Source organism: Camelus bactrianus, chromosome 1 (assembly GCF_048773025.1).
Source record: "Camelus bactrianus isolate YW-2024 breed Bactrian camel chromosome 1, ASM4877302v1, whole genome shotgun sequence".
In the NCBI taxonomy this organism is placed as follows: domain Eukaryota; kingdom Metazoa; phylum Chordata; class Mammalia; order Artiodactyla; family Camelidae; genus Camelus; species Camelus bactrianus.
Genome location: NC_133539.1, coordinates 63,436,519 through 63,459,403, shown reverse-complemented (window position 1 = coordinate 63,459,403; position 22,885 = coordinate 63,436,519). Strand labels below are relative to the sequence as shown.

At 35.5% G+C, this 22,885-nt stretch overlaps 1 protein-coding gene across 5 annotated transcripts in view; it reads right to left on the bottom strand.

The window, feature by feature from the left end:
• The window catches only part of ATP13A3 (ATPase 13A3), a 73,641-nt gene that overhangs the window by 30,520 nt on the left and 20,236 nt on the right, over window positions 1–22,885 (bottom strand). For all 5 annotated transcript variants that reach the window (XM_010959275.3, XM_010959279.3, XM_010959276.3 and 2 more), the window contains 18 exons: window positions 22,590–22,688; window positions 21,977–22,150; window positions 21,168–21,350; window positions 20,786–20,856; window positions 19,169–19,249; window positions 17,933–18,002; window positions 16,364–16,498; window positions 15,819–15,888; window positions 13,375–13,506; window positions 12,050–12,229; window positions 11,746–11,903; window positions 10,846–11,034; window positions 9,174–9,235; window positions 6,139–6,289; window positions 3,483–3,599; window positions 2,864–2,881; window positions 2,581–2,734; window positions 2,365–2,485 (listed from right to left, as the gene is read on the bottom strand). In XM_010959275.3, the coding sequence (XP_010957577.1) occupies window positions 2,365–2,485; window positions 2,581–2,734; window positions 2,864–2,881; window positions 3,483–3,599; window positions 6,139–6,289; window positions 9,174–9,235; window positions 10,846–11,034; window positions 11,746–11,903; window positions 12,050–12,229; window positions 13,375–13,506; window positions 15,819–15,888; window positions 16,364–16,498; window positions 17,933–18,002; window positions 19,169–19,249; window positions 20,786–20,856; window positions 21,168–21,350; window positions 21,977–22,150; window positions 22,590–22,640 (2,117 nt within the window). In that variant the 5' untranslated portion in view covers window positions 22,641–22,688. The remainder of the gene's footprint in view (window positions 1–2,364; window positions 2,486–2,580; window positions 2,735–2,863; window positions 2,882–3,482; window positions 3,600–6,138; window positions 6,290–9,173; window positions 9,236–10,845; window positions 11,035–11,745; window positions 11,904–12,049; window positions 12,230–13,374; window positions 13,507–15,818; window positions 15,889–16,363; window positions 16,499–17,932; window positions 18,003–19,168; window positions 19,250–20,785; window positions 20,857–21,167; window positions 21,351–21,976; window positions 22,151–22,589; window positions 22,689–22,885) is intronic.

Sequence of the window (22,885 nt, the reverse complement as noted above, 5' to 3'; positions counted from 1 at the left end):
TAAAACTATCAAAATTATATCACAGAAATATTCTTTTCAATGGAGAAGGAGGGGGCGGTGGGCTTGAGGTTAGGGACCAAATTTCAGACTTGCAATAACCAAGTGGTTTTTCTACACAATTCAACAATAAAGGTGCTTAAAGTAAACAACAATGAAACCTAAACATCTTTGAAATTATATAACATACAGTGGATGGTAACGATGTTACAGAACAGTTAGAAAACTTAATACAAATGATACTGCTGGTGGTAACAGGAGAAATAAGCCTTGCAAGATGAAAATGCATTTCAAAGCACAAAGCTGTACCAACGTGAAACTACTGCATCAAAGTTCTGTTACCACTTTCCTGTGAGATACTAGCTTCTGGCTGCTGCTGGTTTCCAACTCTCCTACGAATGTATTGGTCATGGAAATCTTGCCCTCTAGTTAATGAATAGTACAATATTCAATTCAAGATACAGAGGTTCAAGTTGTAAGAGAAATGCCAAAACCTGTTCCTACAAGTAAAATGGAAACAGAGAGGTCTTGGTTTAAAGATGAGGAAGAATGGGAAGAGAGAGAGAGAGAAGTGTTGAGAGGGTATTCTGGGCAGAAGGAACAGCCTATCCAAGGCATGGAGGGATGCCTGAAAGACAGACTCAAAACCACAGGCAATTCAATTCTTATGGGGGGGAGGGGGAAGCAAGTGATAAAAGACAAGACTTACGGAGAAAGACCTTAATATGCCCTTTGTAGGAATTAGGGTATAATCTTTTACATGTGTGGCTCCCAATCACACATATGCATCAGATCATTAGGTTACTGCTCTTTTTTTTTTTTTTTTTCTTGAAATGTCCCTGCTTAGACCAAATCCCCCAAATACTGTTTTAATAGGCAGACTTCCTAAAGTTGTTTTTCCTTTCAGTTATTTGGCTATCCACTCCACTCCTTTAGTTCTCATCCAGAGAAACAGGAATGTACTATAAACACTGTCCTACCCTTTTCACTTGACATACCTGGAATAATTAACCAAAGTATTAATAGCTCATGATTTAACCACTACCATATTAGTATTATGTTATTTACACTATTTAAACATGAACCTTATGCACACATAGAAATACTTCTATAGGGGATTCCTAGAACTGCACTTGCTGGATCAAACTGTACAAGCAAATTTAAATTTTGATAGGCACTAGGCATGTTCTTTATGAATTTATAATAGTATATAGCAGCAGTATGTGGCTAAAAGTTTTCTCAAACCTTCACTAACATTTGATATTACCAATCTTTTCAATTTTATATATCTTAAGAAGTTATGTCTTGTGGTTTAATTTTGTAGTTCCCCAAGAACTGAACTGTCTTACCCTTTTCATGTGTTCAGTGGCTATCTGTAGGTCTTTTTCTGATGATTATCTGTTTGCATCATTTACCTTTTTTTAAATTAAGTATGTGGTTTGTTGTTTCTTTCTTGATTCACATCCCTGATAGTGAACTCCTCCAGAAGGTGACTGGGAGCCATTTATAAGAATTCCAAGTAGAAGACTGGTATTAGATTTGAATATTAAATAGCTCTCTCTGGACATAGTGTGTGGCACACAGATTAGACCCAGTAAAGACTGGAGAAAAGAGCTGAGTCCCCAAATTAGAGACTATGGCAGCGGGGAAAGTGAGAAGAAGAGTCTATTTCATAGGCAGAATTAGCAGGAGAGCCAATAAATATTTCTTTCTGCTTCCAAAATGCTAAATACACCATGAAATTTTCCTAAACAAAAGTGTTATCTTCAAAAGGTTGGTCTATACCGGTTACAGTAAAAGTGACAATTCTGCAACGTGAAACCCACAGCTATACCTGGAAGTAAATGTGATGTTGCTAATGGCCATCTGACCTTTGGGGGCGGGGTGGGAGGTATGGTTATTGTGACTCATGATACTCTGACCAAATAAGCACTTGTTTCAACCACTGGGCAAAAGCAAGTATGGCTGCTTTTTCAATAAACACTACAGTACTATATGATCCATGGTTGAATCCACGGCAGATCCTGGAGCCATTCCCCTATAGATACCAAGAAGTAACTGTAGATCATTTGGGAAAAATACACTTCTATTTAATTATGTTTACCAAAAACATAATTATGTTCCTAGAATATGCCTGACACATAGCAGGCGCTTGATAAATATTTAACAAATAAATTAAGAGTAGTTCCAGAGAGTTGTACTTTTATCTCACTGAAAACAAACCTTGCATAATGTTATGTATTTGCATACATTCAATATAGTTAGTAAATAAATGATAAATTGAATATAAATTACTGTACAAGACCTATAGAAACAAAAATGATGCCTTATTGGAAAAACTGTAGAAAACCCACTCATCAACCTCACCTGTTAATATTCTGCACTTTATGCCATGTCAGTTTTGACTCCAATTTTCGGTGTGCAAGAGCAATCACACGGAAGCCCTGTTTCGTGTAATCTTCTAAAACTTTTTCAAAATCAACAGGAACTTTTAAAAAGGAGAAAATAAAGGTCACTGTTACAATTGTGACCACAGCTTACACAAATACCAGAATTTCACTCAAAGCCTAGCTGCCTCCTTACCTGTTTCGGGTTTACAAAGCCCGGCAATGGCCTCCGGAGCCCCTTTCATGTAGGCGTCCATCTTCCTGTCCCCCAGCACCCTTGCAACCACACTCATACGTTGCAAAGCAGAAGAAAACGGGAACTGGCGAACAATTCCTATCTCATAAACAGCCTACGTAATTTCAAAAGAAGCACAAAGCATTTATTATTTTTTAAGGCTTAAAATATACATATCTACTATACCTCAATTAAAAAAAATTTTTTTAAAGATATACTTAGGAAACAAATATTCTTCACTTACTGGAAGTTCAAACAGCTCCTAAAAATAAGACAAAAAGAAAAAAGTAATTGTACAGATTAAGTCCATTAATACACTCAAGTTAAAAAAAATTTTAACTATACATCCACAAAACATTATTTGGAAAATAGCAAAGAACTCTAAATATTTCAAAGTCAGGTTTCAAGTTTGCTTCTCTACCACCTCCCATTTCTAAAAAGTACATGCTTGAGTATTTTAAAACATTCTGCTATCCTAGAAATATTAACATATTAAGTTCTAAAATAAACTAAGTGGAACATATGTAAAAATTAACCTAAAAATAAAGCCTCTCATATTCTTTTTATTAAATCCTAGGAATACAGATGCACTTTAAAAGGCTTCATTGTCATGTATCTAAATCACAAGGCACTAACTGCTCAGTAAATAGGAATGAAAAGAAAGAGTACTAAGAATTAAATCTCAATGTTTTACAAAGAATGCCTGCAACACACCAGGCATAGTTTCTGATCAATGCAACAAAGACATTCATATCTGCATTAGAGGTGAACAAAAGAATATGATTTCATCTTCCAGCAGTATTTCAAAATGAGGACAAAACATGAGTGCCAACAGTATCAGCTAGCTTGAAGTGATTCCGCACCATTTCTTGGTTTCCTGCAGGTGTAGATTCAGGAAGCAGCTGTTTTGGAGGACGAACCACAGTGGGCATAATTCGATTATGGAGTGCTGTTTCTTCTTCAGTTGCTTCTTCCAGAATCTGAAAGGAAAATATTCAAAGCACTGATTCATAAAATTCAATTTACTGGTTCCACTTTAAAATGAAACATTCTGGCTATCTTCAGCGAAGTGTTAAAAAAAAAAGAAAAGGGTGTCCGGGGAATAAATGAGCACTACTAGATCATTAACATAAGTAAAACAAAATATAAACAAAGCTAGTTAAAGTCCTCACAACCCATGGGAGAGGGGAGCAGAAGTTAGAAGTGGAATAAAGAAATAGAGAAATTTTGCTCCTACAACCAGTTAGGTTGAGAGACTAGTTCAGACTAGTGCAGCAAAGTACAGAAAGTCCCTGCAGTTCCAAAAAATTGTCAGTCTATCATCCAGGGATTCCTTTCTGCTAACAGAACAGGATTCAGAAATACATGGAGCTCAGATAGGGTTAGTAGAATCACTGGGCAAGAGCACACTGACGTACAAAGATGTGAATGCAGTTTTCCCACTTGAACACTTCTAATTAATGTACTACTACTACAACCCATTTGAAATTTAATTTAAAAAGAATTTTTGGCGTATAACTCCAATCAAAAATTTGAATTAAATACATATATACGAGATGCATAAACCAATGTGACTCTATAAGTGAAGAAATCATCAGTGGGAAAATGATGGGGAAGAGAGCTATGTCCAAGTAGCCCATTTTACACAATCCTTAAGAAATATTTTAACAGCTCTGAAATTGAGGTGTATCTTACATGGCATCAATCACATCAAACAACAGTAGTGCCCAGTTGTATGAAAATATTCCAGACACCCTATAAAATCAAGCATCAAAGCATCTCAGAGTTAAAAAAAGCATGCTATTACACAAACTTACTTATTTAACCCATTTTTTAAATATTCACATACACACAATAAATCTACTAAAAATCTATTCAGTTGGAGAAAAGCTGTAGAGATTATCAGAGATGAACCAGCTCTACTTTGTTTTACTCTTTATAATGAAGTGGGCCTCCTTTGGGGAATTAAATTTGATAAGTATTTATTGTAGGCCTTTAGAAGATGGCAGAGTACTTCTTCATTCATCTCCCTCCCTTTCAAAGTATTAACAGGACACAAAAGAAGAAATAACCCTGTCAAAGTAAACAGAAAGCAAAGCAGGGAGAGGAGACAAAGGAAAACTGAGATACTGATGGATATAGCAATGAAGGACACAGTAGCCGGAATAAACACAAAAGGACACACAGGAGAGGTGGGAACATTTCTTATCAGCCAGAATAGCTGAGCAAAGCAAAAAAAGTAAAAAAACCCAAAAACCCAGGAGTCATGCTCCAGATATATACTACCTCCCCGAGAGGATGAAGGGATGCTAATATGAGGGGCAGGGCAGCATTCCAGAGTACAGTCCTGCTTGTGCAAGCATTGGGGGGAGTGGGTGGGGAGAGCAAAAACTACTTCTGCTCCCCTAAAACTGAAGAATGCCTGCTGCTGAGGCCCCATCCTCCACATACAACAAGCTGCCCCAGTCAGCCTTCCCATTCAGGGAAGGCACTTCTCAGGAAAATAGACCAACATACATATGGGCAAGGATAAAAACCTTGCTGCAGCTACCCAGAATTATCAAATCACACCTTCATTCTTATGTATGAAAGTACCATTGAGATGTATAATGGGGGCAGGGAGAGGCAGCGGTAATAGCTCAGTGGTAGAACACACGCATAGCATGGACAAGGTCCCAGGTTCAATTCCCAGTATCTCCAAGACAAACAAATAAATAAATAAAAACGTAATTACCTCCTTCCCCCACACAAAAAAAAAATTTTTAATAAATGAAAATTAAAATGTGCAATAAAAAAAAAGATGTATAATGAAAACCAAAAAGCACGAAGGAGATGTCAATGATACCTGAATTAAAAAAAAAAAAAAAGGCATGAAGGAAAAGATTAAGTGTAGGAACGTGGGTAGAAAACCTGACCCAGAGAAAATAAATAAATTAGAAAGAAGAAGGGAACTTGAAAAACAAACTATGATTACATCTATAAAAGAACTGGATGCTGTAAAATGGAAACAGAAAATATAAGTAAGCACTCAGAAACTAAAATTATCAATGGCACAACAAATAGAAGGAAGTTGTAAACAAACAAACCTGTGTGTGTGTGTGTGTGTGTGTGTGTGTGTGTAAGGACACAGGAAGTAAAGACGGTGACAAAAGAACACCAAAGACACAGGACCACTCTATACATTTTACCTATGGCCAATGAGTTTTGCCACTGAGATCATCTTACTAACTCAGGCTTATGGTCCCAAGATACTGACACCCGCTTTCTCTTGTAAACATAAAGCGGGGGCCTGAGCAGGTCATCCTCTATTAAAGGCTGTTTGAATGAATCAATTTAACTACAACAGAGTTTTTACACAATCATAAATAACTCTCAGCGATGTATCTCTAGAAATTATGTAGTTTCCTTTTATGGTACAAAATAGACTATCGTCAAAACAACTTGAAGAAACAATCCTTCTGTAAATGAGTTTTTTACTATTTTCCTAAAGTTACTTGTACTTTAAAACACTGAACTTACCCATCCGATGGCTTCAAACATTTTCAAATCAAGTGGGTCACCAGAAAGCACTCCTTCAATTTTTGTAAGTGAATGACAAGTAGCCATACAGGCAACAAACTGAGACTTGACCAACATCTCACTGCAAACCTTTTCTTCTGGCAAAAGAAAACTAAACAGAAAATACACTGAGTCAGATTCATAAACCCCAAGACTGAAGACAACATTCTAACAGGCCTTTTCAGGTCTGTTATCTATAGACCCAAAGGCATAACTAAGAATAAGCGTATCTCTTTTGCCCCACCCAAAGCTCAGGAAAATAGTTAACATCTATATAATATCTACTATGCATTAGGCACTGTTCTAAGAACTTTAAATATATTTGACTCACCTCATCCTTTATACCACAGAAAGGTGTTTTATTATCCCCATTATATATAGATGAGGAAACTGAAGCAGAACAGTTAAATGACTTGTCAAGTCACAGCATATAAGTGGCAAAGTAAGGATTCAAAGACAGGAGGTTCAGTTTTAGGGTCTAAACTCAACCAATACACTACTCAGGATGGGATTTGGACTTGATTATTCACTACTGCCTAGTCCAGAAATCCCCAAGTTATGAAAGTAACATCAAAATTTGTCTGGCTCCACTGACAATGCTTTTGGCCAAGGAAAGTCAAAACTCCTAGGGGAGGAGCTCCCACAACACAGCCACAAAGGAGCCTCACAGAAAAATCCTGCTAAGGATGAGTCTATAAGTTGAAAACGAACCAGGAAACAATTCTCAAGACTCAACAGGCAGGCCCAACAAAGACAGAATTAGAATCCCATAAACTTGAGATAATAGAATGGCAGTCTGAAAGAATGCAAAGAAGGCATTTTAAAATTACAGACTTAGGAAAAGAATTAGACACCATGGCGGGAAGAGGCAGATTTGGAAAGAACCAAATGAAATTTCTTGTGCAGGATATGGTTAGGATTCCCAGATGGAGACAAAACAAACAATGGGGGAAAAGCCATAATGGAATAGAAAGAGGCTGTAAATGTTCTGGAATTTATGAAATGAATCCTTGGAATCAGGAAGTAAAATGGGTCCTACACAAACAAACAGAAAGATGATGGTGAAATTGCAGAAATCAAGCATAAGGAAATACCTTTCAAACAGCAAAGGAGAAAAGAAATTACTAGAGAAGACTAAGACTTCTCAACAGCAATAACAAAAGGAGTCAGGAGAAATGGAATAACGCTTTCAAGGCACTGAGGGAACACAACTGTCAACCTAGGAATCTATATAGTTACACCATCGTTGAAGGGGGATAACAAAACAAAGAACTACTAATGAATGTAGTTACAGAAAATGACAATTTAAATCCAGAGGAATGGGATACAAGAAGCAATTGTTAGCAAAGATGTTTGTAAACCTAGGTAAATCTTAGCATGCAGACTGTAGAAAACCAAAATCATAATCACAAAATGTTATGTAGCAGGTACATATAAGAAGGGAGGGGAATAATCAAATTAAAAGCAGTCTACAATCCATGGGTTTCTGGGGTGTTTAGAAACCAATAAAGACATCCATGGACTTTGGCTCTAAATATGAATATGAATAACTTGAGGACTAGTAAAAGATTAGGATGCATAAATTGTGAGGAAAATGAGAGAAATATGAGAAAATGTATAGGGAACTGGAGTGAGGGATGGGAGAAATGATTTCAAATATACCTGAAATTACAATAAATGTGAACACAATGGTACAGAAAGATTGGAAAGCAGAGATGGAAAAAAGATACACTAGAGAAACCTTAGGCAAGAGCAAGCTGGTGTGTAACTATATAAGTATTAGACGACACAGAATTTAAGGCAAAAATGCATTATTAGGGATAAAGAAGGTCACAATGTGACATACAATTTACCAAGAAGATGACAACTCTAATATTACATGAACCAAACAACAGTCTCTTAAACTATAAACCAGAATCCCACAAACTTTTAGGAGGAAAAAACTGACAAAAACACAACTGTATTAGTAAAACTTCTAAGCATCAAAAGACAACAAAAACAAGGTAAAAAGATGAGACAGAAACTGGTGAACTATTTCTGCAATGGATAGTACTGAAAAAGATTACCACCCAGAAAATGCAAAGTACTTCTAACAAGGGACTAAAAAAAGACAAACAACACACACACCCAAAAATGGGGATATAAACTGACAATACAGAGAAGAATGTTAAATGACCCTCCTTCCAAAAACATGCAAATACACTCAAATTTGTAAGTAATGAAAAAACTGCAAACAAAACCACAGTGAGATATCATCTGGTATTTCTCCATCTTCTCACTGGGAAAACGAGAAATCTGACAGTACTGAGTTTGTCCAGGATGTGGAGCCCACTGAAGGAGACAGCGTGACTCTGCACCATCACTCAGAGAGCAGCTAGGCAACACCTACTAGAGCGGTAGCCACGCGTGTGCTGTGTGACCCAGCACTGATACTTTAAAGAAGCTAGTTTACTGAAACTCAACCACATGCCCACGGAATTTGTGCCCCTAAGAATTTTAATTGCAGCACTGTTTGTGAAAGTGGAAGGGAAAAGGGAGAATAAATGAAATTGTCCCTTAGCTGAAGAACAATATTATAATTTAATCACTTAATAGCACACTAAACAACAGTTAAGATTAATAAACTCGATCTCTATATATGTTAAGAGGCAGAAAGGCAGCAAAAACATGTACAGTAAAGATTAGTTGCGTATATTTACTTATAGACCTTGTTTGTAGGAAGATATATATGAAGCAAAAATATAAAAACATGGAGAGATAATAACACAACCTCAGAATGATAGATAATAGAGATGGAGAAATAAATAGGTTAAGACTTTAGCGATACCTGTAAATGTTTGAAATCTTTTAAAAGAGATCTGAAGCAAATATGGCAAAATGTCAACTGTTTAATCTCAGCTGTCTGTTATGTTATTTTCTATATGTTTGAATGTTTCATATATAAAAATATTTATTAAAAAGTAACTAATAAGTGATCTAGTTTAGCTAATAATTACCGTGCATTTTCCACTCGTTGAATCCCCCAAAGATCTAAACCATCTTCAGTAAGAGTTCCAGTCTATTTAAAAAAAAAAAAAAGCACACATTTACAAAGTGTAGCTAATGCCTCCAAAAACAAAAAAATCATGAAAAACTACATTATATCTACACAATGGAGTACTAGATAGCTGTTAAAAGTGGGAGGAGGCCAAGGGATGAGTAAAATCTCTGTGTACTGACAGAATAACTTCCAGGACAAAAAGTGGGGAAAAGAGTGTAGAATGCTCCTTACGGTATGGTTCCTCTATGTGAGTGAGGCAGGGTTGGGGGAGGTATGTGTAGAACTGTATATTTATGTGCTTTTATCATTAAACAAACAGTGGAACGTACCAATCAACCTATCAATCAATAAAGGATGCCAACAAGGAGGGAGAGACTAGGGCACCGGGAGCCAAAAAGGAAGAGGAACCAGTTACATGAAATCAAGAGATGCAATCAGCCAAATTCAGGTTGCAAATAACCCGATTTCCTCAATAAGACAATTGGAAATAAGAGGCAAGACAAGCTACAGTCACAGATTAATTATAACCAATGCAATCCTTATTTCAACTCTGACTGAAAACACAGATTGTAAAAATTTGAAATATCTTTGAGAAAGGCAGGGAAATCTGAATATGAGCTGGATATTAGACAATACCAAGGAATTGTTACTTTTAAGTCTAGTAAGCAGTGACAGTGGTATTGTGGTAATTTCTTTTTTTTTTGAACAGCTTATCTTCCTTCTAGAGATACTGAAGTATATGGATAAAATAACATCTGACACTGGCACCTTCAAAATGAGGGGACAGATGAAGTAAGATTAACAAACTGCTAGTAACTGTTTAAGATGGATAATGGGCAAATGAGACTTTATGATACTTGTATCTTTTTGTCCACTTCTGGGTTAGCTTAAAATTTTTAAATACATTTCCAAAAAAGAGAAGCCTAAGTGAAACTTTCTGAACAGATCAATATGCAACATAGCCATGGGATATGACCTTTTATTGTTTTTAGTAAAATACATCTTTTTTTCTTTAATACAGAAGATGCATAAAAATCTAATTCTTATATCAATTACCCACAAAGAGTCAGATGAAAGGTTTTTTGGTCAAGGTTTAATTCTTTAAACTTTGAGGAAAACTAATTCCAGGTGAGGAAAGGAGACCCCTTTGTAAGAGGCAAGGTACATGTCATACAGGTACAAAACTTGTCATTTTCACATAAAATCAAATAATCACCGTCCTTCACAATCTGAAACACATTCAGTAAAGTCACAGAGCGAACGTGAAACGTATATGCTTAATAGCAAGAACATTCCAGTCAAAACCTGTACGGAGCCCATTCTGTTAAAAACATGAAAGAGCAGCTAACTTTCACTACTACCACCACCGCAAGGCATAATGTTGGATACGGATGGTCCGTCAACTGTAGATTTGGGCAAATATATAATATACAAAGTATTAAACATTGAAAAAAATGAGAAGAAATATACAAAGATACATGTGCCAAATAAGTTGAAAAAGAGGAAAATTAAAGAAATATTCAAAAAAAATCTGTGCAAATTAGCTCATAAAGAATACAGAAACCATTAACCTGAATATTTAAAAGCTACAAAGTGACCTTTGAGAATGATAATTAAACTGAACCAACCTTGTCAAAGCAAACAAGATTCAGCTGTCCACAGATGTTTATCCTTTGGGGACTGATGCAGAAAATACCCACTTTTTTCAGTCTTCTCTGGGCATACACAATACCTGCGGTCATTGCAGCAGGAAGCGCAGGCGGCACGGTGATTGTAATGATATCGAGGGACTCAACAATTATCACCCCAACTTCCACCTAAAATTAACATAAAAATAAATGTCAGGACCCCAATATTAAATATTTACTAATCTAATGTGGGTGTTTCTTTAGTGAAAAATCTGTAGGCCATTTTCAATTTCATACATAATAAGTGTGTATGTATATACATCTATTAACCATTTGTAATTTTTTTCCCTTTAGAGATTCTGCAAAATAGGAAGCTCAATGAATTGTCAACAGACTCTGGAATGAGAGCTATTTTTAAAGAGAATCTTATTTTAATAGCCCTACATACTTCATACACTACACACTTCAAAGTTCAACAAACATTTGTCAGATATTGACTCTTACTACTACGCCAGCCTCTACAGGGGACAGAAAAGAGAAATTTGACAAGGTCCCTTAGAAATACCTCCAATTCAGTAACTACAAATAATTTTAATGCCATATACATCAGAGATTAAAAAAAGAAAAAAGAAAGCCTTCGGTATATGATCACCCCTCCCTTTTTTTAAGTCACAAGAGAGCAAGTAGACCATCTAAACCAGAGCCAACCAAACCTTTCTGCTATAATGATATTCTATATCTGCACTTTCTAATATAATAGCTACAGGTCTCATATGGCTTTTTTTTCCCAGTTAAATTAATTTAAATTAAATTAAAATTTTAGTTTTTCAATCTCACTAGCCACATTTCAAATCCTCAACAGCCACATGTGATAATTAAGGCTCCCACACACATACATACCTCATTTAAAATGCTATTGATAATCGTGTAGATAAACCCAATGCCAGCCACTGCCACAAGACATAGTAGAAATAAGTAGGCATCTCTGTAGAGCTTAAAATCAGTTGGTTTGGGATACAATATGGAGCGGACGAGCTGTCCTTTGGAAGTACTAAATCCTTTTAAAAAAAATTAAAGAAGAAAATGACTATACAGTATTTTTATAAGAAAATGAGGATTATCTCCCAAAACAAAATCTCTTTTTAAACATTCAATAGGCAACAAACATACTAAACCATGCAAGAATAGATTAAATGTTTTCTACCTGTTCTAACTACTATGGCTTTGACAAGTTCTCCAGTGTAGAAACGAGTTTGAATAACAGTTGTCCCACAAAACAAAGTGTGTCTTTTATGTGTTTCTGGATTATATAATTCATCTCCCATTCCTTTTATGTCCACTGAAGGATTTGGCAAATTAGTCTTTGTCACTGGAACACTTTCTCCTTTAAAAAAAAAATCATAAATTAAAGCATAGAAATCAGTATCAAACACACAAATATTGAGTTGTTAAATACCCTAAATGTTATCATACTATCGACAATAGTTGAGTCCTCCCATGTGAATGACATAGCCTAATCAATTAGCTTTTTGTCTATCAATTTCCTTACCCAGAAATATCAAATCTTGTCTTCTACGGTAATTCCTGAAGTGATCTGTGACTCAAAGGTAAACATTTGGAAATAATTGAAACACGCTTCAAATAAGAAGACGAGGTTGTTGCTGTCACCCCAGCACCTGTTCTGGTACCTCTAGAACTAACTCGGGAAGTATTCTGCAACCCCAAGCACACACAACATATGATGATCTCCTCCTCCTAACCACCCCCACCCTGCCACACACAGATACATACACACAGACACACACACACACACAAGTAGGAAGAGAACAGGCAACTGAGCAAGGCAGGAGTACAGTATTCTCTCCAACAGTAACCAACAGCCAAATTCTTTTTAACATTAAAATGTAATGCTCTGTAGCATTCACACTTCTTGTGTCAAAGGCAGCAGGTGCGTGGGGATATTTATGTGTATGAGTGTGTTTTAAGACAGACTCTTAACAGTTCAAAAATGTATTATATAGGAATCACTTTCTTGCCAGATTGACTATGACAATAAAAAAATTAGTTATGTGATAAAAAGATACAAAGCTCTACCTCCAGATTGTGAACTGCCGAAGGGAAGTTATTTTAAAGTCTATTTTCCCACAATTTAAGAAAAACATCAACTCTCTATTCCCACTTTTGCACATCAAAGTGAGAATTAAATATGCTGAAATCTCTGCGGGCAAAGCATTTCTTTCATCTTCCCTTACTATAAATCATTTCCTCATTTTCAAAAGAATGGACAAAAGCAGGACAAGAGACGCAGTGAACACCAGCACTGTGCTTTAGTATCACAGTTGAGTATAATGCAGAATTTGGTTCACTCAGAATAAAAAAAAAATCTCCAGTATCTATCACATTCATGACATTCATGAGTAAAGGACACGAACAGCGTAGTTAATTTTGACATAGCTTAGTCAGTAACTACTTAACCCTAATATCGTTATAAATAACTCATCTCGTTTTTACTCATTTAATTTAGCTTACCTGTTAACATGCTTTCATTTACAATGCAAGTACCATTAATAAGTACTGCATCACAAGGCATGACTGTCCCATTTAATGGAATGACCATGACATCTCCCGGCACAAGGTCTGTAGAAAAGATCTCTTCTATTTCTGGAATTAAAGAAAGAAGAAGAAAGAAAAGTCTGAAAAGAATATCCTTTAATTTGGAATAAAAATACAGCAAACAAAGATCTGTCCAAAGGTCACCTGATTGCAATAAGATGTTAAAAATAGGATGGAGTTCAATTGGAAAATCTCAATAGATGAAAAATTTTGACAAATAAGAGTATTATTCCTTTAGCTAACAAAGCATGGTGTTTAAGTGTGTCAGCTAGTTTGTCCCCAGGGAGGATGCCAATTGCACACTGGTGATGCCAAGTCCCCTCTAACCTAACAGGTGGGAAGCTTCAGCACTCATTACAGTGGTGGTTGTCAGCCTCAGCTATCAGCTCTGTGAGTAAACGAACAATGAGTCCACACAGGGGATGCCCTGCAATAGGTAAATAAACTCAGATTTCTATAATGCCATGGAAACAGATAACAGCATTGGAACTCTTTTTTTACCAGCATTCTTTTTCTTGTTGCTACCCATAATGTCTCACTGTCTTCTCAATATTCCTAAAATAGTCCCAAAATACTTTAGATATTATTTAAAACAAATTTATAAAATAAACTGAACTTTAATTTCTTACCTAGTTCATCATTTCCTTAGAAATTTATGTATTATATCCAAGTTAGTTAAATACTTTTTTAAAAGAGCTTCCCAAATAAAAGGTGACCTTATACTTGGGCATTTTCTCTCTCATTCTACCCCCACCCCATATTTTATTAAACTATGGTTAGAAGAGACTGACACTAGTTTGTAAGCAAAGATGGGTGAGGAGAAAACTACCATTTGTGATGTTAGCCTGTAGGACACTCTTTTCTTAAAAAAAAAAAAAAGGTAGAGGTGGTTTACTAAGCTATGAGCAAACAACTTAAAGAATTCTAATGCTATTTAACACATAGTAAGTATAATAATCTTCATTTCTTAATGAGATCCCTTATTTTAAAAACTTGACTCTTACTGCCTTAACGCCACTTGAAATTCTGACCCTCCGAGGTGTACCAAGAAACTAAGTATCAGTGAAGGGCTGGACTATGCAAAGGGGCAAGGAAGACACACTGCCCAGTACACCTGTCCTAGCATCCCCAGGACCTTTGGCAGTGGCAGAGTTGGGAGGGGAGGAGCACCACTAAGGCTGCAGCTAGGGGAGGCAGATGTTCCCAGCTAAAGTAGCAAGTGACCAAGTAGCACAAGGAAGGAAGCAACCTGCTAAGGCCAAACTGGGTTTACACTTGGATGTAGTACACTAAGCCAAAAGAATGCAGAATGACTTGGTTTTCTTGATAAAGTGGCTACTGTCTCCAAGGCCCATGACACTGTGCTGCTTCCCCTTTATCTCCTTTTACCTCTTCACTGCCTCACCAGACAAACTAACATGTCCAAAACATTATCCTTCCCTACACTCCAGCTTCTCCTCCAGTGTTCCCTATCTAATTGACACCAACACCCATCCCCCGAGCCTGACTCCACTCTTACCACCTTGCAGCCAATGAATCATCAAATCTTTTACAATGCCCACATTTAAGTATCTTTCAAACCCATCTCACTACTCTCCATCTCTACAACCCTCACCTTGATCCATTTCATGCCTTCAACGTTACTCTCTTCTAAACCAGTTTGAACATGGCAGCCAGAATGATTTTTTTCAAATAGGCAAGTATGATCCTATCACTCTCCTGCTAAAACCCCTCAATGGCTTTCCACTGCACCTGGAGTAGTCCAAATTCCTGAACAGGCCTTAGAAGGCTGTCCACCATCTAGTTGCTGCATCTGCGACCCTGAATTTCTTTCAGTTATTACAATGACCAAACTCTCTAATTTCTAGGCCTCTGAGCACTTAAAACCCTCTTCTCTCCCTCTCTCACCCTGACCTTACCACCTTCTCACCTACCTTTCACCTGGCTAACTCAACCACTTAAAAATACTTTCTCAAAGAAGCCATCCCTGACACCTGCAGTAAATCAGCTCTCTCTAAGTTCCCTGACCTCTCCCTATCATAGCTTTTATCACACTTCATTGTGTCTGTTCACCATCTGTCTTTCCAACTAGACTGCAGTTCAGTGCCAGCAAGGGCTATGTCCATCTTAGTTAACCACTGCATCTCAAAAGCCTAATGTAGTACCTATCACATTATATAAATATACAATTTGACAGAAATGAATGAATTTGATATAGAGATATGATTTCAAACCTAAACACATTTTTATTTCTTATGGAAATGAGTGAATATGTATAATACACTGGGCTTGCTTACACATTAGTGTTTAGTAGACATCTTTTTTGGTTTATTTTTCCAACAGCAACCTGAAGTACTTACCTTCACTTCTGCAAACTGAAACTCTCACAGTACTGTGAGCTGCCACCATGTCATGCAACATAATATATTGCTGAATCAGGAAAGAAAAAATTTTAACTAGTTAACATAAACCCACTCTTCAAGATATTACAAAGCAAGGGTAATATAAAATAAGGAAAGCTAATATAATAAATGAATATTACTCTGCCTTTAAAAATGTCAAGACCAAAAAATTCAAAGATTATTCAATGTTTTAGCTCAAGATAAAATAAGAAGCACTTTAATGAGACAAGCCCTGAAAACAGCAGAATCAGCCCTCCAGTATTGCAGTCTAAGAGAAGCAATTATAGATCCCTTCAGCCTTGAAGCCGTCAAGTGACACTCTGACTTTAAAAAGCATCTGCCTTTCCCCACTTCAAAAAAGGAGGGAAAGGGAGTACATTCTCACATAACTAGAAGAATAACTGTATTGCGTACTTACTTTATACCAAGGAGCATTCTATACATCGTACATGTTATTAAAAAATACAAATATAGTTGTGAAACCCATAATAAATGAGACTTACCTTTCTAATGGTATACAGCGAGCTTATAATTGATACCAAAGACATAATCACAATGGCTACAGCGTAGTAATAGTATTCATCAGTGCACCAGAGTATAACACTGAACAGCTGGAAGATGTAAAATGGGTTGAGAACCTAAAAAACAAGATTTTTTAGTCAAATTGAAAGAAATCTGTATTACCATACAGATTTAAGAAATAACCAACAAGATACCACAGGATAAGCTCTACAGTGTGCTAGGGCAACATATAACTACTCAAAAAGTAGGAAAAGACATTACCTTTAAAAAAAAAATTAAAAAACATAAGCTTAATTTGAATTACTTGCATCCATTTAGATTCATACCAAACCCAAATACACATTCAGCTAGAAACAGCTAAAGAGTGTAAATTTAGTTGTTCTTCATTCTGCTTTAGCAATAAAATACACTTATTTCCAATAGTTAATGTGCTGCTAAACAATACAAAACTTTTAACCAAATGGAACAGATGTTTACTTATTATGAACTGGAACAATAATTTACTTGTAAGTCAAAGGTTCACTAGAGTCCAAAGAGAAGACAAACATGAGATAAGTTATACTGTTTTGCTTTCTCTAAGGAAATAATTAAGGGTTAAAACCTGAATGAAAAAAAAAAAGGAAGTCCTGAAAATGGACTTTGTTTACTCAAATTTTATGGTATTTTATCAATTTATTAATAACCCCCCAAAGTTTTAAAACTGATGCTTCTGTACTTTTCAAAAAGCACTTTTACATATATAGTCCCATTTTACTTAAAAATCAAATGAGCACTAGAAAGGACTGACTCCAGTTTTACCAAGAAAGGAGCAGCAGGGAGAAAGGTCTTCAAATGATCAAAGCTAGTTACTGATGGAGTCACATTACAAACCAGTCTTTCTAGTTCCTAATCATTACACTTTGCTATGCTCTAAAGCAGCATTATATGGCCACTCTCAGAAACTGATGGAAAACAATCAGTAACTTCTACTAAAAGTATTCACCCAACACAGCTAATTATTAATCTTTAGCCCCAAATCAGAGGGAAGGCTGGAGAGCCTTCACAATCCTTTATTCACACCCCTTCCACGGCCTTACAACTGAACAGTCACTACAGTAAAACTACCGACATGCATTCCTCTCGGGCTAAAAGACAAGTTCCTCAACGTCCTTATCACGTAACGTTTTTTGTTCCAAACCTCTGGCATGATGCCTAGTTCCCAACAGTGTGCCGCATGAAAAAAACATGATAAATTGTTTTTTTAAATTAGTAGGGGAAAAGAAAAGACAGGTGTATACATCTGTAAAATAGGGCGAGTTTTAGGTGTACAACTTCCTGAGTAAAAAAAAAAAAATCTACAGACAAGAAAAGCAAAAAAATTAAAACAATAACCACGCCCTGAATTATTGATCTACCAGAGAAATATCTTTCTGACCTTCCAAGTGAAAAAATAAGCAAAGAGAAGTTAGGAAGCAAAAAACCAAGAATACCTTCTTATTACTTAAATGCTGGCCCTTTTCAATTGACAAACCTACTGATCACAAATGTTGAGACAAGTACAATCGTCTTACCTCCTTAATTAGAAGCTTAAAAGCTGAAGGCACTTTCACAGCAATTTCATTTACTCCATAAAGCAATTTTCTATAACAGGAAAATATAGTAAGAATATTACATTATATTGTATCGTAAAAGCACAATTTAGGGAGGGCATTGCATTAGATGAAGCTCAAACCGACTGCTCCTTAAATTTGGAACTTAAACATTCACGTTTCTAAACAGTTGTCTTCTACAATTTAAATTCTCTAGCTAAAGTATTTAAATCAACATAGTCAATACTGGATAACTAACTATACGGTTTCCATTTTATCTTTTTGTGTGACAAGTACCTTTCCCACTAGTCCATAATAACCATGTCAGCAAAAGACTTTCTTTACTATCCATGAATACAATATATCTCAACAATTTTGAACTGCAATTTATTTTTGCAAGAGAATACATTAAGTAAATTTGAGGCATCCTACACTATTTTTCTAATAAAAATACTGTACTAAAAATGTAACATTACACATTTGGCTTTTTTAAAAACTGCTTTTAAAAAGTTGCTTAAATCCTTCTGTTTAAATTCCTTATGTTACAATAGTGCTTTCTATATGACAAAATAATTCTTGCCTTTCATGAATTAGAAGCCTGAATGAATTCATATTTCAACCCTTTGAAAGAACATGCTATAGGAGTACAAGAAAATTCCTAATTTAATTTGAAAATGGTATTTATCTTTACAATATGTAATACACTAGCATACTTTTATATTTCAGCAAATAACAACACTATAAAAAAGGCTGTGTCTCCCAACTTACAAATTTTCATTGTGGTAAATTTGAGCTCGTGCTTACAATTCCCAATATTTCAGTTAATCTAAGATGCTATCAATTGTTAAGACATACCATGATTTTATGTACTATCGAGAAAGATTAAAAACACTGTCAAGTAAAGGATGACACTCCACCCACTGTATGGCACAGTCTCCTTTTAAAGACGTTAAAATGCAGGAAAGTGTGTACCTTTGAACTGATGAAATACAGTATATTTTCAGGGATATCCACTTCAATATCAGCTTCAACATTTTTACAATTCTTAAACTGAGAGATGGTCTTACCCAAATAAAATATCAACAAGTTGTTAACGACTATGTTATAATATTTAAACACCTGTTAATATTACAACTATATGGTAAAAGGGTAGGCTGTATATACTACTTTATTTAGGAATTTTGATAATACATCTAACTTGAGTCGGATAAAAATTACCTGTAGGCATGCATCCCCTTTGTCAGTCCTGCACTATGCTTTTCATAAATTGACGTACAAGAAACACCTCCATCCAGTCCCCTAAATAAATCCAAAGTTTTTACTTTAAACAAAGTTTAAAATATCCAAATTTCTTAATGCCTCACTTTTCTATATTTCTGATTTTAAAGTGTGACTTCCTTACAAACAGAAACCCCTAACAAAAATTGAGATAATGGATAAGAATTTTTAAATCTCAAATTCCTAAGATAAACAGCAATGAAAGGTCTTAGTCTCAAATGTGGCAACGCCTAAGTTAACCAATGTATCTATCATATGATAAGATGGCTCGCAATACTCAAGTTTATATAATAGTATTATTATCCTTTAAGTCTGTGCCAACGCTGTAAAAGCTAATAATATTAAAGGTAAAGTTATGGGTAACTTGAGAACTCCAAACTATTGATGAAAAAATTTTTACTTTTTATCCACCTAAAAAAATGTTAAGCTTTACACTAAGAAATCCTCCTCATTTATTTTTCTTTCCACAAAAGCATCAATTTAAATCCTTCCCTCCTCTAACACATACTCAGGATAGAAGTGCAGAATCTGTGTGAGTCACAGGCAATGTCAGAAATCTGGAACAATTCAAACAGGGGTTCAACTCACATATCTACTTTTCCCCCAAATGTTTGAATTATGCTTATTCTAACTGAGATATTATTCATAAAACTCTGAAAAGAATCATTTAACTCCAATCCTTTTCTACTTCTTTCAGAGAGAAACATTAAGTTCCATAATTAACCACTAACACTGGGATAAGTTTAAACTCTACAAGTTGGTATGGTTGGCAAAGACTACACAGCAAATTATGTTTGACTTTTTTTCCCCCTACTGACGTTACTTCTCCAAAGGCAGCAGGGATCAGCTCCAAGTCAAATTTTTTAAAAAACAAAAATGACAGCTCATTGGCAGTGTTTGTTAAATGTTCATAAGGCAATTCTTTTTTTATCACTAATATTAAGAATTCCTTTGGCACTCTCAAGCATTGATACTTCACAAGTGTTTATAATCATCACTTTAACAGCAGCAATAAAAATAGAATCCTAGTTAACTTAGTACTTATATAACTGGAAGCCTCCAAAAAAAATAAATTTTAAGGGATTATTCCAATTTGTCTTAACCAAGGCTTAACGCATTTGACAATGTCCTATCCTTATTCATATATTAAAGTTAAGTTTATGTTTGTCTATCACTCCATCCCTCAAGTACAAGTGGGTGGAACTGTCAGCAAATTGAAAGGTGGTAATTCAAACACTGACAGGCTAAAGGTATACTCAAAATTCACTCTGAGATGAATCCTCAAAAAGAAAAGAACTCAAACTCAAGCTGGATTTGGGGAGCATACTGCGTCTAACTTTTATGTCAATTTTGTCAAGGTACAAGTTACAGACAGGACTTATTCTAAAGTGGTTAATGAGTATTCAAACAATACCAGAGAGTTATTAATGAATAAGTGAATACAAGTTATGTAATAAAAACCTCTTCAATTTTATGTGACACTAAAATGAACTCTTTTCTATCTAGAATATTTTCAAGATACTCATAATATAATCCAAACAAAAGAAAAGTACTTACCTTAAGAAATCAAAGTTGTGAAGGGTGTCATTCCAGAAGTATTTTACACTGTGGTGGGTGAAATAACGAATCTGTAGAACATACATACATGTTACATCAAAGCGCATTATCATCACTTGCTAACAATTAAGTTTACTAAGACAAATTTAGCATATGGGATAACAATTATTTAAAATGTAAGCAAATATACATGACATGTAATCTGCTTCTCACAGTAAATAACTAAGCTGTGTTATATACAACGACAAATAGGCATTTTATATGCACAGAATTTTATCTCAAACAAAAATAACTGTAAGTACAAAATTACAGACTATCCGTAATAGCATAAAATGTAATAATTCTTGTTTTTAAATAAACTTCGAGACTAAGGTCACAATACCTGTTGTGACTGAGTCTGTGAATATTTACTCATCTCAACTTTATTCTCTTCAGCCAGATTTTCAGGTAAGTGAACCGCACGGCCACTTGAAATCTTATTAGCCACAGACTGTGGACTTGAAAATGGGTGAGTTTCCACAGAAAGAAAGCGAATTTTTGCACAAAACCATGTTCTGAATTCATCCTTAAAAGAGAAAACGGTAGAGTCAATTATGCATATTATATAACTATATATATTTATTTCCATTCTTTACATGGTATTTACTTATCTTTAATTGAGAAAATATCACTTCCAATTTACTAAATGTTAAACCATTCCACGAAGATGCATAAATTCAAACATCAAATGCTTTTTATATGTTACACTTCACCGACAGAGTATCTAAGAAGATTGTGAGTAACTTCGTAATTTACCCATCTACATACTAAGACTAGATATTAGAGCCTCTTATAAAATGCTTCCAATCAGGATTTCTTCTAAGAACCTGGGGTGTGGGAGCACTACACAGTAGAAGAGATCTGGGATACAGTCCTGTCAGGTGACCTGGACAGAATAGCCGTCCATCTAACCTCTCAGTGCAACAAGAGCTAGAGAAGAGGGTAGATTTGATCGTCTTTAAGATTCCCTTAAACTCTACCCACTGGGATAATATTCACTTCAAGCGCAGATGCTTTAAAAATACCAGGATTAGTATTCCTCGTTATATCCTAGCAGTGATATTCTCCTCACATTTTATTTTGAACAAAATACACACAACAACATTATCTTACTCCTCAAATCATTAGCTACAGGTAAACACGTGGACTTACAGTAGTCCTCAGCAGCACCACTTCACAGTCTTTAACTGCAGCTCTAACACAGGTCGCCTTCACCCGCCATTCGGGCATCCAGTAGAGGAGCAGGAGAAGAAAGCCCCCAGTACACACCACTCCAACAGAGACGACGGCAAGCTTCCAGCGACACAAATTATAGCCATAGATCTCCTTCAGGACAAGGCCATCACATGATTAAATTTCAAATGATAGGAGTTAAATTCCAAAGTGACAATCCTATCTTCCCACACACACACCACAAAAAAAGAGGTGAGTTTTTATTAAGCTGATTTTAAATTTTTTAATAAATCAAAATTAGAAGGTTTGCATTTGAGATTATAGTTAAGTATTTGCTAACGTAACTTCTTAAATTATCAAATGGAACAACATACTTCTTTCCTGTAAGTTTTAAGCATTCACAAGTGAAACAGGAAATGTACTAGAACCAGAGATGTTACGTAATCCCAGCTCAAAAAACACAAGTCAGAATGAAGATTGATTTAGTCGTTGTTTCACTATATCTATTTTAGCAGTTTTTTAATGTAGTTTTCTACCTCCCTAGAAAAACAAACTCTTCACATTTTACAAGTAAATTATAAAAGCTGGTTACCATTTCATCTTCATGACCCTGATTGATAGTCCTCCTTTCTTCTTTGTCCATATCTACAGTGGTTGGAAAGGTCTTGTGCTTCAGAACAACTGAAGATAACTGAGGGAAGAAAGGAACAAATATTAGGACATTATTTTGTGTCTTAGTAAACTATACATATAACTTCATGCTATCAGAAATCTTGTTTTGATACAAGTTTAACTGGTATCTTAAGCAGTTACTGAAGTGTTTGCTGAGTCCCATGACGTTTTCAATGCCGTGCCAGTTCCTGAACCTGCATGACTTCCAACCACAAA